The sequence below is a fragment of the Hipposideros armiger genome, unplaced genomic scaffold, assembly GCF_001890085.2.
Source record: "Hipposideros armiger isolate ML-2016 unplaced genomic scaffold, ASM189008v1 scaffold_390, whole genome shotgun sequence".
Taxonomy (NCBI): domain Eukaryota; kingdom Metazoa; phylum Chordata; class Mammalia; order Chiroptera; family Hipposideridae; genus Hipposideros; species Hipposideros armiger.
Window position 1 is genome coordinate 339,679 of NW_017731740.1, and position 13,405 is coordinate 353,083.

Here is a 13,405-nt window from a genome sequence, read left to right on the forward strand (position 1 = left end):
AGTGTCACTGGCCCTCATATGTGGGATCCGAACCGGGGCCCTCTGGCATCCCAAGCGAGTTCTTAACCATCGCGCCACTCGGCCGGCCCTAAACAATATTTTTAAATGTTAAAAAAAACAAAACCAAAGAGCCGACAAGATAGAAAGATTTACTAGAACAAAATGAAAGGGAACTCAGCAATTCTGAGCGATAAAATGAGTTTAGAGTCATTTTGCCCTGAGGACATTGGCCACACATTGACCTTTGGTGTGAGGGGTACAGAAGTCCAAGTGTAGCACTTGTTTCAAGTGGCAAGTCTGTCTACTAGAAATCTCTTCCCTGTTAATTGGAGATTCCCAAAGGGTAAGGTTACTTCCTCAGAGTAAGTTGAACAAACAGTAAACCTAGCCCGTCCTTAACCATAGCCCGTCCTTAACCATATAGGGGATTAGAGGACAATTTCCTGGATGCTGAACAGGATGGATGAAAGAAAGAAAAAAAATTCTCTGAGCGATTATAACCACAAGATGTCCCTCTCTTGGATTTGCAGCCAAAATTCACACCAGGGCTCCAAAAACAAAAACAAAAACAAAAAAAAACACAAGGTATTGATTTAATTTTAAGCAGTCCCTGGAGACTAGACCCTAGGCCTGATAAATACAAACACAATTCCTTTATGGAAATAAGGTACCTTCATCTTAGGCTTCAAATAATCCCGACAAATATGTTGCCAGGACTATGAGCATCACAGAGGACAAAATAACCAAGCACCCCTGCAAAAAGGCACCATGAGCAAGAATTTATAGAAAGAACAAAAACATAAAGACATACTCATGAAGATTTTAGATGTTGGAATTATCAGACACAGATGATAAAACAAAATGTTTAATGTGTTTGTATATATAAAAGACAACTTGAAAATATCTGCAGGAAATAGGAAACTATAAGAACTGACCTAGCATAATTGAAAAAGAACTAAAGAGAACTTCTAGAAATAAAAAAATAATCAAAATGTAAAATTCAATGAGTGGACTTAACTGTAGAATATAGAAAGCTGATGATGGAGTGGGTGAACTAGAATTTTACTTCTCAAACTGTGGTCCTGATATTACCAGCTTTGACATCTCTCGATAGCTTGTTGGAAATGCAGAATCTTGGGTCCCACTTCAGACCTACAAATTAGAATCTAAACTTTAACAAATCTCTAGGTAATTACTATGTACATTAAAGTTGATCTAGGATGAGGCCAGAGATTCTTTATTTCTAACAAACTCCTAGGTGATGCTAATGATGTTGGACGAAGAACCACAATCTGAGTACCAAAGAAGATAGGTCAGAAGAATTATTCTAAGCAACAAAAGAATGGAAAATAAAGAGAGAGTTTAAGGGACATGGGAAAAGAATGAAAAAATCCAAAATATGTTTAATTGGAGCTCTGGAAGAAAAGAAAGAGAATGGTGCAGAAGCAATGTTTGAAGCGATACTAGTAGAGAATTTGCCAGAACTGAAGAAAGACACCAATCCACAAATTCAGGAGGTCCAATGATAGATAAAAAGAAACCCACTCCTAGACATCATGGTGAAACTACAGAACACCAAAGACAAAAACAGTTAAATATGCTAGAGAAAAAATAATAAATGACTGATTGATAACTGACTTCTCAATAAAAACAATTTCACTGAAGCAAGTGAAATGGAACCTTCATATGATCAAAGAAAACAATTGCCAGTAAATAATAAGGATGAAAAAAAGACACTCTCAAACAACAAAAAAAGGAGGAAAATGAAAAATGAAAAAAAAATTTTTTTTTAATTTCCTCTTCTATTATATCTTTCTGGGACTCATGTTATTTAGGTATTTGGCCTCCTGAATTGTTTAAGAATTATTAGCCATTTTTTTACTCCATTTGTTTTGTGGTTTACTTTCTGGGGATTATTTTTTCAACTTTATCTTCTAAATAAATCTTGTATTAATTTTAGCTATCATATTTTTAATAATCGAGAATTCTTACTTGTCTTTTCATTGTCTGAATATTGTTTATATTTGATTTACTTTTTTCCTTGCTAAAAACTTGTCTATTTTTACCAGCTATTAGTTTTATTGGTCTTTATTTTTTTTCTACTTAATGAATTTCTGTTCTTTTATTATTTATTATCTTCTATATTCTTTTGTTTTATTTAGTTAAACTTTTTAAAACTTCTTAAGTTGAATGCTTACTCATTAATTTTCCTTTTTTTTCTTTTGAAAGGTTCACATTTAATGTTATGAATTTCCTTCTAAGTACTACTGCCTTAATAGCATTCCTTAAGCTTTCCACATAGTGTTTTTATAGGAATTAAGTACTAAAAATCTCACAGTTCCATTACTGCTTCTTGGACCCATGAATGACTAAGAAGTGTGTATATGAAAATTTCTAGGCGTATGAAAAGCAGATACTGGCTGATCATATTATTTTTGTTATTGATTTCTAATTACGTTCAGGGAGTGTGGTCTGTTTGATACAGGTTTTTGGGTACTTGTTGAGACTTGCTTTTTGGCTTAATACATGGCAGATTTATGTAAATATTCCATATTTTCTTGAAAAGATTATACATTCTCTAATTTGGGTGAGAAGGGTTCCATATATGCTACTAGGTCAACTCTGTGAATAGTTTTGTTCAAATGTTTAATGCCCTTAATAGCTTTAGGTCAATAATTAATCAAACACTTGCTGAGCAAGTGTTAAACCATCTAGCATGATTGTGAATTTGTCAATTTCTTATTATAAATCTATCAGGATTTTCTATATTATCATGCTATGTTATTGGATGTACACTAGTTCAAAATTATTTTATATTTCTGGTAAATTGTTCATTTTATAATTCGTAGCGACTTTTTGTTATCCCTAGTAAAACTTTATATAGTAAAACAGATATTGGATATCATTTTCCTGTCATTATCTTTTTATTTTTAAACCTCTTCATTTTTTTTTACCCTTTCCTGTGGCCTCATACTTTTTATATGACTCACAAACAGCATATTGTAGGATTTTTAGTAGTTCCAATCTGAAAAATCCGTTTGTATAATTGCAAGTTTAGTATATTTATGCATATTATAATTAATGGTATTTGGATTTTATTTCTCCCAGTTAGTTTTTCCAGATGTCTCAAGCATTGTATCTTATAGAAAACTGTATTTTCTTTTAGGGTTTGCCAAAATTTGTGAGAACATTCTTAATTTAGATGGGACTTGGTTCCAAAGATTGATTGATTAAAAACCTCATGTTTTTCAAGGCCCACTCCTAAAGCCCCAAACCATTCTTAATAATAATTTTAATCCATTGTCGCGATGACTTGAATTCTATTTATTTTTTATTTGGTGAGTGGGACATGTACGAGTACATAAGTGTGGTAGTGATTATCTAGTACATAAATACATAATTTCTTTGTTCCTTCTAGTATGTGAAGAGTTCTTGAGCCGATTCTATAACTCCTTGGTAGCCAGAGGGGTCAACTTTTCTCTGGACATCATAGAAAAAGAATTGATCAGCTTTTGCTTGGGCGTCAAAGGAAAAGAAAACCGCCTGGTATGGTAAATTTTTACCTTCATTTTCCCTTGTGTCTGGAGAAAACTGCTAATACTTTCATTTCTCATCTTGGACTTAATGTTCTCCCGCTTAGATGCTTGCCTCAAGCTTGTGCACTGTAGGAAGGAAGCAGAAATTGATCATTCAGTGAAGTGTAGTCATACAAATTTTCATCTAGAATATATTTGGTTTTGTTTTGTTTTCTGAATAAATCACAGACACCTAATTCCATGTCTTCTTAAGTGAAAATATACAATTGAATTCCTAACAAGAATTTACTGTCCTGAGTTAAGAGTGTGTAGACTTTCTATTTCTTTCCAAGACAATTAAACATATCAAAATATTTTATATCATTATTTATATATGACCAATGAAGTAGTTATATTTTCTTGTGATGGTGTTTATAGGTATTTCCTGGGTATACACACACAACTTTTTTCAATATACTGTTTTCCATCACTAAAGACAATCTTAGTCCAATTCATTTTGCCTAAAATTGTCATGTTGCGTTTGTCAGCTAAATTTGCATTGTTGATGGCCCACCACTGACACACTGTAAAAATCTCAGCATTTATTTGTGCCATTAAGTTTTATATTTTTAAATGTAAAGTGCTTAAGTCAGGTAGCCTCAAAGGCATGATAGCATGATGAAAAGGGCATGGACTCTAGAGCCAAAATGCTAGATTTTTGAGTTCAGTCTCTTCTACTTGCTAACTGGGTGACCTTCAGCTGGCCTGGGTGTAAAATGGGGATAATAATAGCACTTCACAGGATTGTTGTGAGACTTAAATAAGTTGATACCTGTAAAGCCCTGAGAGCCGAGTCTGGCACAGAGAAAACACTTAGCGATTCTCGGAGCATCATGTGAATTGTAGGGCTCTTCTAATTAGGAGGATCACAGGAATGGGGTCACCTGTTTTTGGGTGTGTTAGTCAGCAGGGGTTAACATTTAATAGCTGGGCCATGAAAACTAGGTTAACCTCTGTCTCACTTCTCAAAAGCACATGACTTGCTTTTTTCAGTGTCCGGGCCACTAAATTCTCTTCATTCTCCTTCAGTGCTATTATCTGGGAGCAACGAAAGATGCAGCCACGAAGATTCTCAGTGAGGTCACTCGTCCAATGAGTGTGCACATGCCTGCAGCAAAGATTTGCGAGAAGCTCAAAAAGATGGACAGCCAAATCTGTGAGCTGAAATATGGTATAATGCAGTCAAGTCTTCTTTCCCCCCAAATGTCCAAAGTATTGCCAATTCTTGAAACAGGCTATGTGTCTTAAAAGTCAGTGTCAGAAAAAAAGAAATTCTCCACTCGCCAGTAGGTTGCTGGGTTGCTGAATGGCACCTGAGCTTCTTTGGGGGAAGAGAAGCAAATACTGGCACAATCAGCTTTAGGTAGAACTGTCAACACAAACAGCAAAGTTTAAACTCTTAAATCACCTAGGCGATGTCAACTGTTACGTCAAGGAAACATTCAAAATGTCACGGGGACATCTACTCATGGTGATTTAGCTCTTGGTAACCTACTAAGACAAAAACTGCATATTCAAAGGAGACATGAGGACTTGGAAGTTTTAAACGTGACTGTATCTTTAGTCCTAGATTTGTCTATCATTCTATCGCTTTAAATTTTAGGTCAGTCACATCAAATCTGGCTTTGCCTGATGGAATAGCCTTATTGCTGGTGCCTAAAATAAACATCAAGGAACGGAATAAGATGTCCTATTTAAATATTACCCTTGGCCTTGTACATTTCACATAGTAAATCTATTCTTATACTGACGATTTCTATCTGGGCCAGCTTTTTGGGTAGATGGAATAGGCATGTTAAATGGCTGGGGGATCCTTTCCTTAGCCTGAACACCTAAATTCTACCATTTATATAATGGTATATAATTATATAATTATAAAATAGAGACCTGTTTCTTTGGGTGAAGTCATTGTTGCATGTCACATACCCAGTGTAGTGTTGAAACTACCTAATTAGAACCCAGCTCTAAATGATTTTAGTCTTACTTTCGAATATAACTGTAATACTCATATGCCTACGCACCATGGATACACAGCTGGCTTTAAATAGTTTTAAGGTTGGAAAATTTCAAAGATACTGTTTCTCAATTTGTCAAGGGCAGACTCACTACTCCCAGGGTAGTGATGGGGGGCAGGCATTCCTTTTTATTGGCTTCCAAGTAATGAAGTAGAGGCAGGCATCATTGAGCCCATATACATAATATTCTCAAAAGTGTGCAAACCCGTGCTGATTCTTTCATTCAACAAATTAATTTTGAATATTTTCTATGATGTGCAAGACATATCACTGTGTTCCTTGAATAACAGAAAAATGAATCTGATATTATTGAGAAGGAATGAATACTTACTAATGTTTTGGAAATGCTGGCCACTAGAGGCCCTTGGGGAGCCAGGAACTAGTTTTAATTTTGGTATCAACTGTTTTCTTGTCATTTTAGGGTGTCACAGGGGTTTTTGCTCTTTAAAGTTAATGTCAGATGCCAGGTTTTCTAGAATAACTCAAAAAAACTAGTGACACTTGCAAGAAAGTATTTTCCTCCTTTGACCATTTATCTTGAATAGACCATTAGTCCTAATTTCTTCTTTCCAACTTATTGTTGGCAAGAAGGTTGAGATTTAACAGGGGCCTTTGAGCTGTGGGATAGTAATAATTTGTGCTATAAAATCTTCTACTTTTAAAGGGATTCTGTCAAGTCAGCCATGGAATTAACAAACAAGATAAATGTAGAGTTAGATTATGTTTTCTATTAGAAAGGTGTCACTGGTTTTTGATCTGAAAGAATATTTTCACTTGCTTTGTATTTTGAAAGGATGGGGATCACTATAAAAATTTCAGGGTTCTCTGGAGCATGGAGTATAGCTGACCCTCCAAATAAAAAGAGACTTTAAAACCCAACTTTTATTAATTTTTTCCCAGATTTATTGAGATATAGCTGACATAAAATATTGTGTAAGTTTAAGGAGTACCATGTGTTGACTTGATTCACTTACATATTGCAAAATGACTACCACCAGAGTATTAGCTAACACATAATTACCATTTTCTTGTAAGAACATTTAAGATCTGCTCTATTAGCAAATTTCAATTATATAATTTATTAATCATAATTATGCTGTACATTAGATGCCAGAACTTATTCTTCTTATAACTGGAACTTTGTACCGTTTCACCAACCTCTCCCATTTTTCTAACCTCCAGCCCCTGGCAACCACTATTCTACTCTCTGTTTCTGTGAGTTCAGCTTTTTTAGATCCCACATATAAGTGAGATCATATGATATTTGTCTTTGTCTGACATATTTCACTTAGCATAGTGCCCTCAAGGTCCATCCATGTTGTTGTAAGTGGCAGGATTTCATTCTTTTTCATGAATGAATAACCTTTAATTGTGTATATGTATACACCACATCTTTATCCATTCATCTGCTGCTGGACACTCAGGTTGCTCCTATGTCTTGCCTACTGTGAATAATGCTTCAGTGAACACGGGGGTGCAGATATCTCTTCAATGTCCTGTTTACATTTCCTTTGGATAAATACCAGAAATGGGATTGCTGGATCATATGGTAGTCCCATTTTTAAAATTTTAAGGAAACTCTGTACTGTTTTTCATAGTGGCTGCACCAATTTACAATCCCACCAACAGTAGATAAGGGTTCCCTTTTCTTCACATCATCTCCAAATCTTATCTCTTATGTTTTTGGTGATGGCCATTCTAATGGGTATGAGGTGCTATCTCATTGTAGTTTTGATTTGCATTTTCCTGATGATTAGTGATGGTCAGCATCTTTTCATGTACCTGTTGGCCAATTATATGTCTTCTTTAGAAAGATGTCTATTCAGATCCTCTGTCAACTTGGTTATGAACCCCTTATTAGAAAAATGACTTCCAAATATTTTCTCCCATTCCATAAGCTGCCCTTGATTTTTTTTATGGTTTCCTTTGCTGTACAGAAGCTTTTTACTTTGATGTAGTCCCACTTATTAATTTTTGCTTTTGTTGCTTGTGCTTTTGGTGTCATATCCAAAAAATCATGGCCAAAACCAATGTCAAAGGGTTTTTTCCTTATGTTTTTTTCTAGGATTTTTTTAAAGTCTTATGTTTAACTCTTTAATCCATTTCAAGTTAATATTTGTGAGTAATGTAAGATAGGGGTCCAGTTTCATTCTTCTGCATGTGGTTACCCAGTTTTCCAAACACCGTTTATTGACAAGACTATTCTTTCCCCATTGAGAATTCTTGGCTTCTTTGTCAAATATACTCCCCATTGAGTGTATATGCGAGGGTTTATTTCTGGGCTCTTGATTATGTTCCATTGGTCTACATGTCTGCTTTTATGCCAGTACCATGATATTTTCATCACTACAGCTTTCTAGTACAGTATAAAATCAGAGAACGTGATGCCTCCAGTTTTGTTCTTCTTTCCCAGGATTGCTTTGGCTATTTGGAGTATTCTGTGGTTCCATACAAGTTGGGATTGTTTTTCTGATTTTTTTTTGTGAGAAATGCCATTGGAATTTTGATAGGGATTGCATTGACTCTTCAGATTGCCTTGGGTAGTATGGGCATCTTAACAATATTAATTCTTCCAATCCATGAACATGGGCTATCTTTCCATTCATGTCCTCTTCAATTTCTTTTACCAAAGTCTTGTAGTTTTCAGTGTACAGATCTTTGGTTAAATTTATTCCTAAGTATAAAATACAACTTTTAAATTAGAGAACACTAACTGAAATTTATGATAAATTACTTGACAACTATGGTAGGTTGTTAAAAGGTTTTTAAGGGGCTGGCCGAGTGGCGCGATGGTTAAGAACTGGCTTGGGATGCCAGAGGGCCCCAGTTCGGATCCCACACATGAGGGCCAGTGACACTGCCATGGGCTATCGTATGTAGCCAGCAGCCAGCGTGAGCAGCCAGCAGCCGCAGTGAGCGGCCGTCCAGAAGCCGGCGACTGATATGCTTTGCCTGGGAAGAGCGCAATGATGGTGCCAACTTGGGCCAGTGAAGCAACATCCTCCACAACTAGACTGAAGAACAAAACTACAGCAACTTGTCTGTTCCCCTTCCCCCAATTCCCCAGCTCTGTTCCCATCCCCAATTTCCCAATTAAAAAAAAAATCTTTAAAAAAAAAGTTTTTTAAATGCAAGGAAGAAAAAGAAAGGACTCTTGAAGCTGAAAAAGTCCTAAGCTGCCACTAATAGTTTAATAAGTAAACTTAAATGTTGTAGCCATGTTTAAGCACACACCTGGTCATGGGGAATGGGGAAGGAGACTTTCCTTTGAAAGAGGAAAATTACCCCTTTCTAATAGGGAAATAATAATCATGAGTATATTACAGATGAGCTTAAATATTTTCCCCTGTTTGGGGGCTTGGCAAAAGGGAAGTATAATATATGAGTTCTTGACATCCTCTGCAGATAATCTGTAAACAGTAAACAGTAGTCTTGGTAGAGAACTTAGATGTTGGTGATAAGTATTATCGGGCAAGAAGGTTAGGACCCAGATTGGCTGGCACCAAAGCACCCTTATTAGAGAAGTGGGACTGTAAATAAATGCTGCGATAATTTAATAATCTCAATAGCTGTGGGGATCAGGTGAGTTTAAGCAGAGATCCAAAACAAGTAAGGATGAATGAGAATGCTCCTAATTTTATTCACGTGTTTGGGTTTCTTTAAATTTGTATTTAAAAACTCGATAGTGCTTTGTACAATAATATGTATGCTCATCTGTTTTACTGCAGACATATGTTTGTATAAAAAAAAGTGAACCATAATTTTCTAGTTAATTACGATCTGTGGCTTTCAGCTGGCCACCCACAAAGCCGTTCCAACGCATCACCTTTTATCCATTCCTTTCTTTTTACCTTAGGAGTAACAGTTAGATGTGGTGCTGCTCCTTTTAGTAATGATGATCTCGGGAAGTCATGGAGTGGTAGCAAATGCTACAAAGCTACCTGGGGCCCCTGTTCAGAAACAAGTGTAACTCCATGGAGAGGAAGTCTGATAGAACACAACTCATCCCAGTAGCTTTGTCTATAATACTTTCTCCTTAGGAATGCCTTGGTTTCCGTAGAAATTGGAACTATTCTCCACTGTGGATCATAGGGTAGTCAGTACCAAGATAAATAACATCATTTGCCTTTCTAAATATTTCAGAATTGCTTGTGATTTTAAAGAATTGTGCTCCTCCTTTTTGTCATTTAGAAAAGAAATTGGACTTGGCATCAGTGGACCTGAGGAAGATGCGAGTAGTGGAGCTGAAACAGATACTGCACAGCTGGGGGGAAGAATGCAGGGCCTGCGCGGAGAAAACAGACTACGTGAACCTGATCAAAGAACTGGCACCCAAGTACGCTGCGGCCCACCCCAGAATGGAACTCTGACCCTCCACGCCGGCGCACCATTGGTTGTAATTAGAGGCAAAATGTCATGTGGATTAAGTCCCCAGAAATTGCACTGCGCGTGCATGGTCTCATACTTTTTGTTTTGATATTACTCCTCAGAACTGGTTACTTGAGTTTATAAGTAAAACTGTTAATATTAGTGGTATCTTACTTTTTTGCAGTGTACCAAAACCTAAAAGTGCCTTTATCATAATTTCTTTGGTAAAGACTATGTAAATTATCATTGGCTACCTCCTAAAATTGGGGAAAGTGAATTTCTGAAAAGTTGATGGAGCAAATTGATTCCAGGAAGGAGAAGCGTGCTCAAGAGGCCCCTCTCTGTGCATTCATGTTTATTACATATATTGGATTAGGACAAAAGGAACAATGTTTAGCTCATCTAGCTCCCAACTTCAACCCAAAATAACAACCTGACATAATGAAAAGTTTTTAAAAAATAAACTTTGTTCAACTGCAAATCTCTCTGCTTTCTAGTTCTCTTTGGTACCAGAAATGAGAGGGCAGGAGGCCCTACTTGAAATTAGTGTTTCCGTTTCCATATGAAGAAAACCTATTTAAACCTCCTTAAAGAAAATAGACCAAGAATCCACACAAATATATGTAGCCAGTAATTTAGCAAATTATATCACCAAGCTCAAGGACTTCTGCAGCCTTCTTATAACACAGTAGACAAGCTTTTGATAGAAGGTTAAAACATATGAAGGGCACCTGCAGGCAACATGGTTTTTAAGAACCAATTTATGGTTCTTAGTGCTATTATATCAGATTTAAATTGTAAAATCATTTGTGACTTCATTTTCTGGCCACATTAAGAATAAGATCCCACTGTAGAAGTAAGTGGCTGTCCCTGTGTGGTAGGTGGAGTGGGAAATGACTGCAGAGCAGCTCTCGGGAAATTTCGGGGGTGATGGGAACATCTTATCTTGATGGTGGCTACATCGGTGAATATGATTGTCAAACTCATCTGGTAGTACATTGAAGACCTGGGCATGTTACTGTATGTAAATTATATCTAAACCCTGTTGTAGAAAAATTATTTGAAAATTAACTAAAATGAATTGATTCAAAACATCTTGCTCATTTAAAGAATTACAATTACTGACTGGGAGTCTTTTTGGGGAGTGGAGGAGAAATTTTCCAGACTGAAAGTATACACTGTAAGTATAATTTTCGGTTTTAAATGCTGCAAATGAATTTTCAGTTGGACAGTTGGGGTGTAACCAAGCTTGTCAGAGAATTAGTGGTTAGTAACTTAAAAATGAGAATAAAAAGCTTTGATGTAAAGAAAAAAAAGAAGAAAAGGAAAAAAAAAAGCTTTGGTGTAATAAAAAGCCAAAACGGTTATTGTTTTGGGATTTTTGGCAGCTTGGATCATTTTGTGTAAAGCACCCTACTTTATTATGAATCATATCTTTAAAATGTTCAAATTTAGGTTTTTTACTTTTTATAAACTTGTTTTTCTTTAGTGCATTTTCAACCTATTGAGAAAGTTGTCATTTAAAAATAGCATGTTTGATGTTTGATCTCAAAATCAGGTCATATTTCTCAGGGTCATTTGTTTCAGAATATAAATCTAGGTAATAAGAACACTGCTCAGCAGGTCATTCAAATCCATAATATTTAGTCTGGTGTTTCAAAGGGCGTTTTCTGTAAGTCATCGCTACTCAAACTTCTCAAATTGTGCATACAAATCACACAAGGATCTTGTTAAAATGTAGATTCTGAATCAGTAGGTCTGGGAGGGGCCTGGCCTGAGCCTTTGCATTTCCAACAAGCCCCAAGTGATGCCCATGGAGCTCGTCCAGGGACCACATTTTGAGTAGCAACGGCCTGAGTCATGGATCCTGCGATGGACTTAGTTTTGCCTTCTGCCAGTCTCAATCAATCAGTTAGGTTTATGATGGGGCTGAATATAAGAATAACAACACACACACACACACACACACACACACACACAAAACAATGATAAACTCATAAAACATGATTCTTTCATGTAAAAGAAGTCCAGAGGTAGCCAGTCCAGGGTAAACAGGGCAGTTCCGCCAAGTTATTAGGAACTCAGCTCTTATCATTTTGCTTCACAGCCTAATGGTGGGTCCATTCTTAACCCATGGTCCAGTTGGCTGCTGGAATGCCCTTTTCCAGGAGGGAGAAGGCACATGAACTGAACCAAACTCTCTAGGGCAGCCTTCCTCATCCCTATCCCCCCCTCTACCCTCACCCTCACCTTCAAGTTCCACGCCCCACTCAACACTCTGCTGATATGTCACTGAGCAGAACTTAATCACAATGTCAAACCTAGCTGCAAGGGAGTTTGGGAAATAACAACATTTGGTTGACTTCATTGCTGCCCAACTAACATCAGGATTTTTTTTTTTACTGAGGAAGAAGGGAGAAATACTTTGTGGCCACAAGCCACCTCTGCCACACAGCATACAATCTTCCTTACCATGAATCTTAGTTACAGTTCCTGGTCATTATACCCTAAATAACAATCCCCCCTCCTTGCTACTTACTTCTTTCATCAATTATGTCTTTCCTTTTTTAGTTTCACCAAAGTAGCTACTATTTCTCTATTTTATTTTCATTTTAAATCACTTCCTCTCTCATTGTGTGTGTGTGTGTACATTTTTTGGGTGTGTTTTTACTCAAAATTCATAAGCACGCAAGATTTAGAAGTCAGAGATTCTGACAGAAGTGACAAAACTCTGGGCTAAAAAACTTTCATTTAGACAGTAGTAGTCTGGGCTGGACATTATTCCTGATCTACTCTACATTTCAAAAATTCTAAGCAGATGGCCCTTTACTTTGATTCCTAAATACACATGGGAAACTAGATATAACATTTAGAGCACAACTTAAAAGTTGTAATTCTTTATTTGAGTATGGATACCTGTAATCTATATTCCACCAAAGAGTGTTACATTTAGAACAAACTATCTTGGCACAGAGGACAAGAAAATATTTGACTATCAGATCTCTAAAAAACAGCAGAGCATTCTGTGATGCAGAGGCCCCATTTGTGGGTTTGAGCAGCTCTTGGTAAGTGTCTTTTCTAAGCAGGCATCTGAGATTTTATCCTCTCAGTCTCATTCAGAAGAAATGATTGTCAGGTGCCCATTCCTTCACAGTGTATTTGAAATAAAATTAATTCTACCAAGAGAGAAATAGAAAAGGGAACGGATAGTGTGCATTATTAAGTTTTCTGTTTGTTTGTTTTTGGTATGCTTTCCTCTGGCAAAAATTTTGAGAATTTGGGATTGTGCAGGTACCCTGGTGCTGAATTTCTAAAGCTCACCAGGGTTTAAATGAAAATTTTAATGTGTGAGACTGATAAATTAAAAATGTAAATGTGATAGCTGATAGAGGTAAGGTTGTTATCTGTTGGTAAAGTGGATCAGTTTTAAGGCAGTATTTTTTATAG

At 36.4% G+C, this 13,405-nt stretch overlaps 1 protein-coding gene across 1 annotated transcript in view; it reads left to right on the plus strand.

Annotated features, from left to right (window-relative positions):
- The window catches only part of CDNF (cerebral dopamine neurotrophic factor), a 20,046-nt gene extending 9,060 nt beyond the window's left edge, over positions 1-10,986 (plus strand). The window contains exons 2-4 of the mRNA XM_019663459.1: positions 3,419-3,546; positions 4,605-4,746; positions 9,782-10,986. Of these exons, the coding sequence (XP_019519004.1) occupies positions 3,419-3,546; positions 4,605-4,746; positions 9,782-9,960 (449 nt within the window). The 3' untranslated portion in view covers positions 9,961-10,986. The remainder of the gene's footprint in view (positions 1-3,418; positions 3,547-4,604; positions 4,747-9,781) is intronic.
- The last annotated feature ends 2,419 nt before the right edge of the window (positions 10,987-13,405 follow it).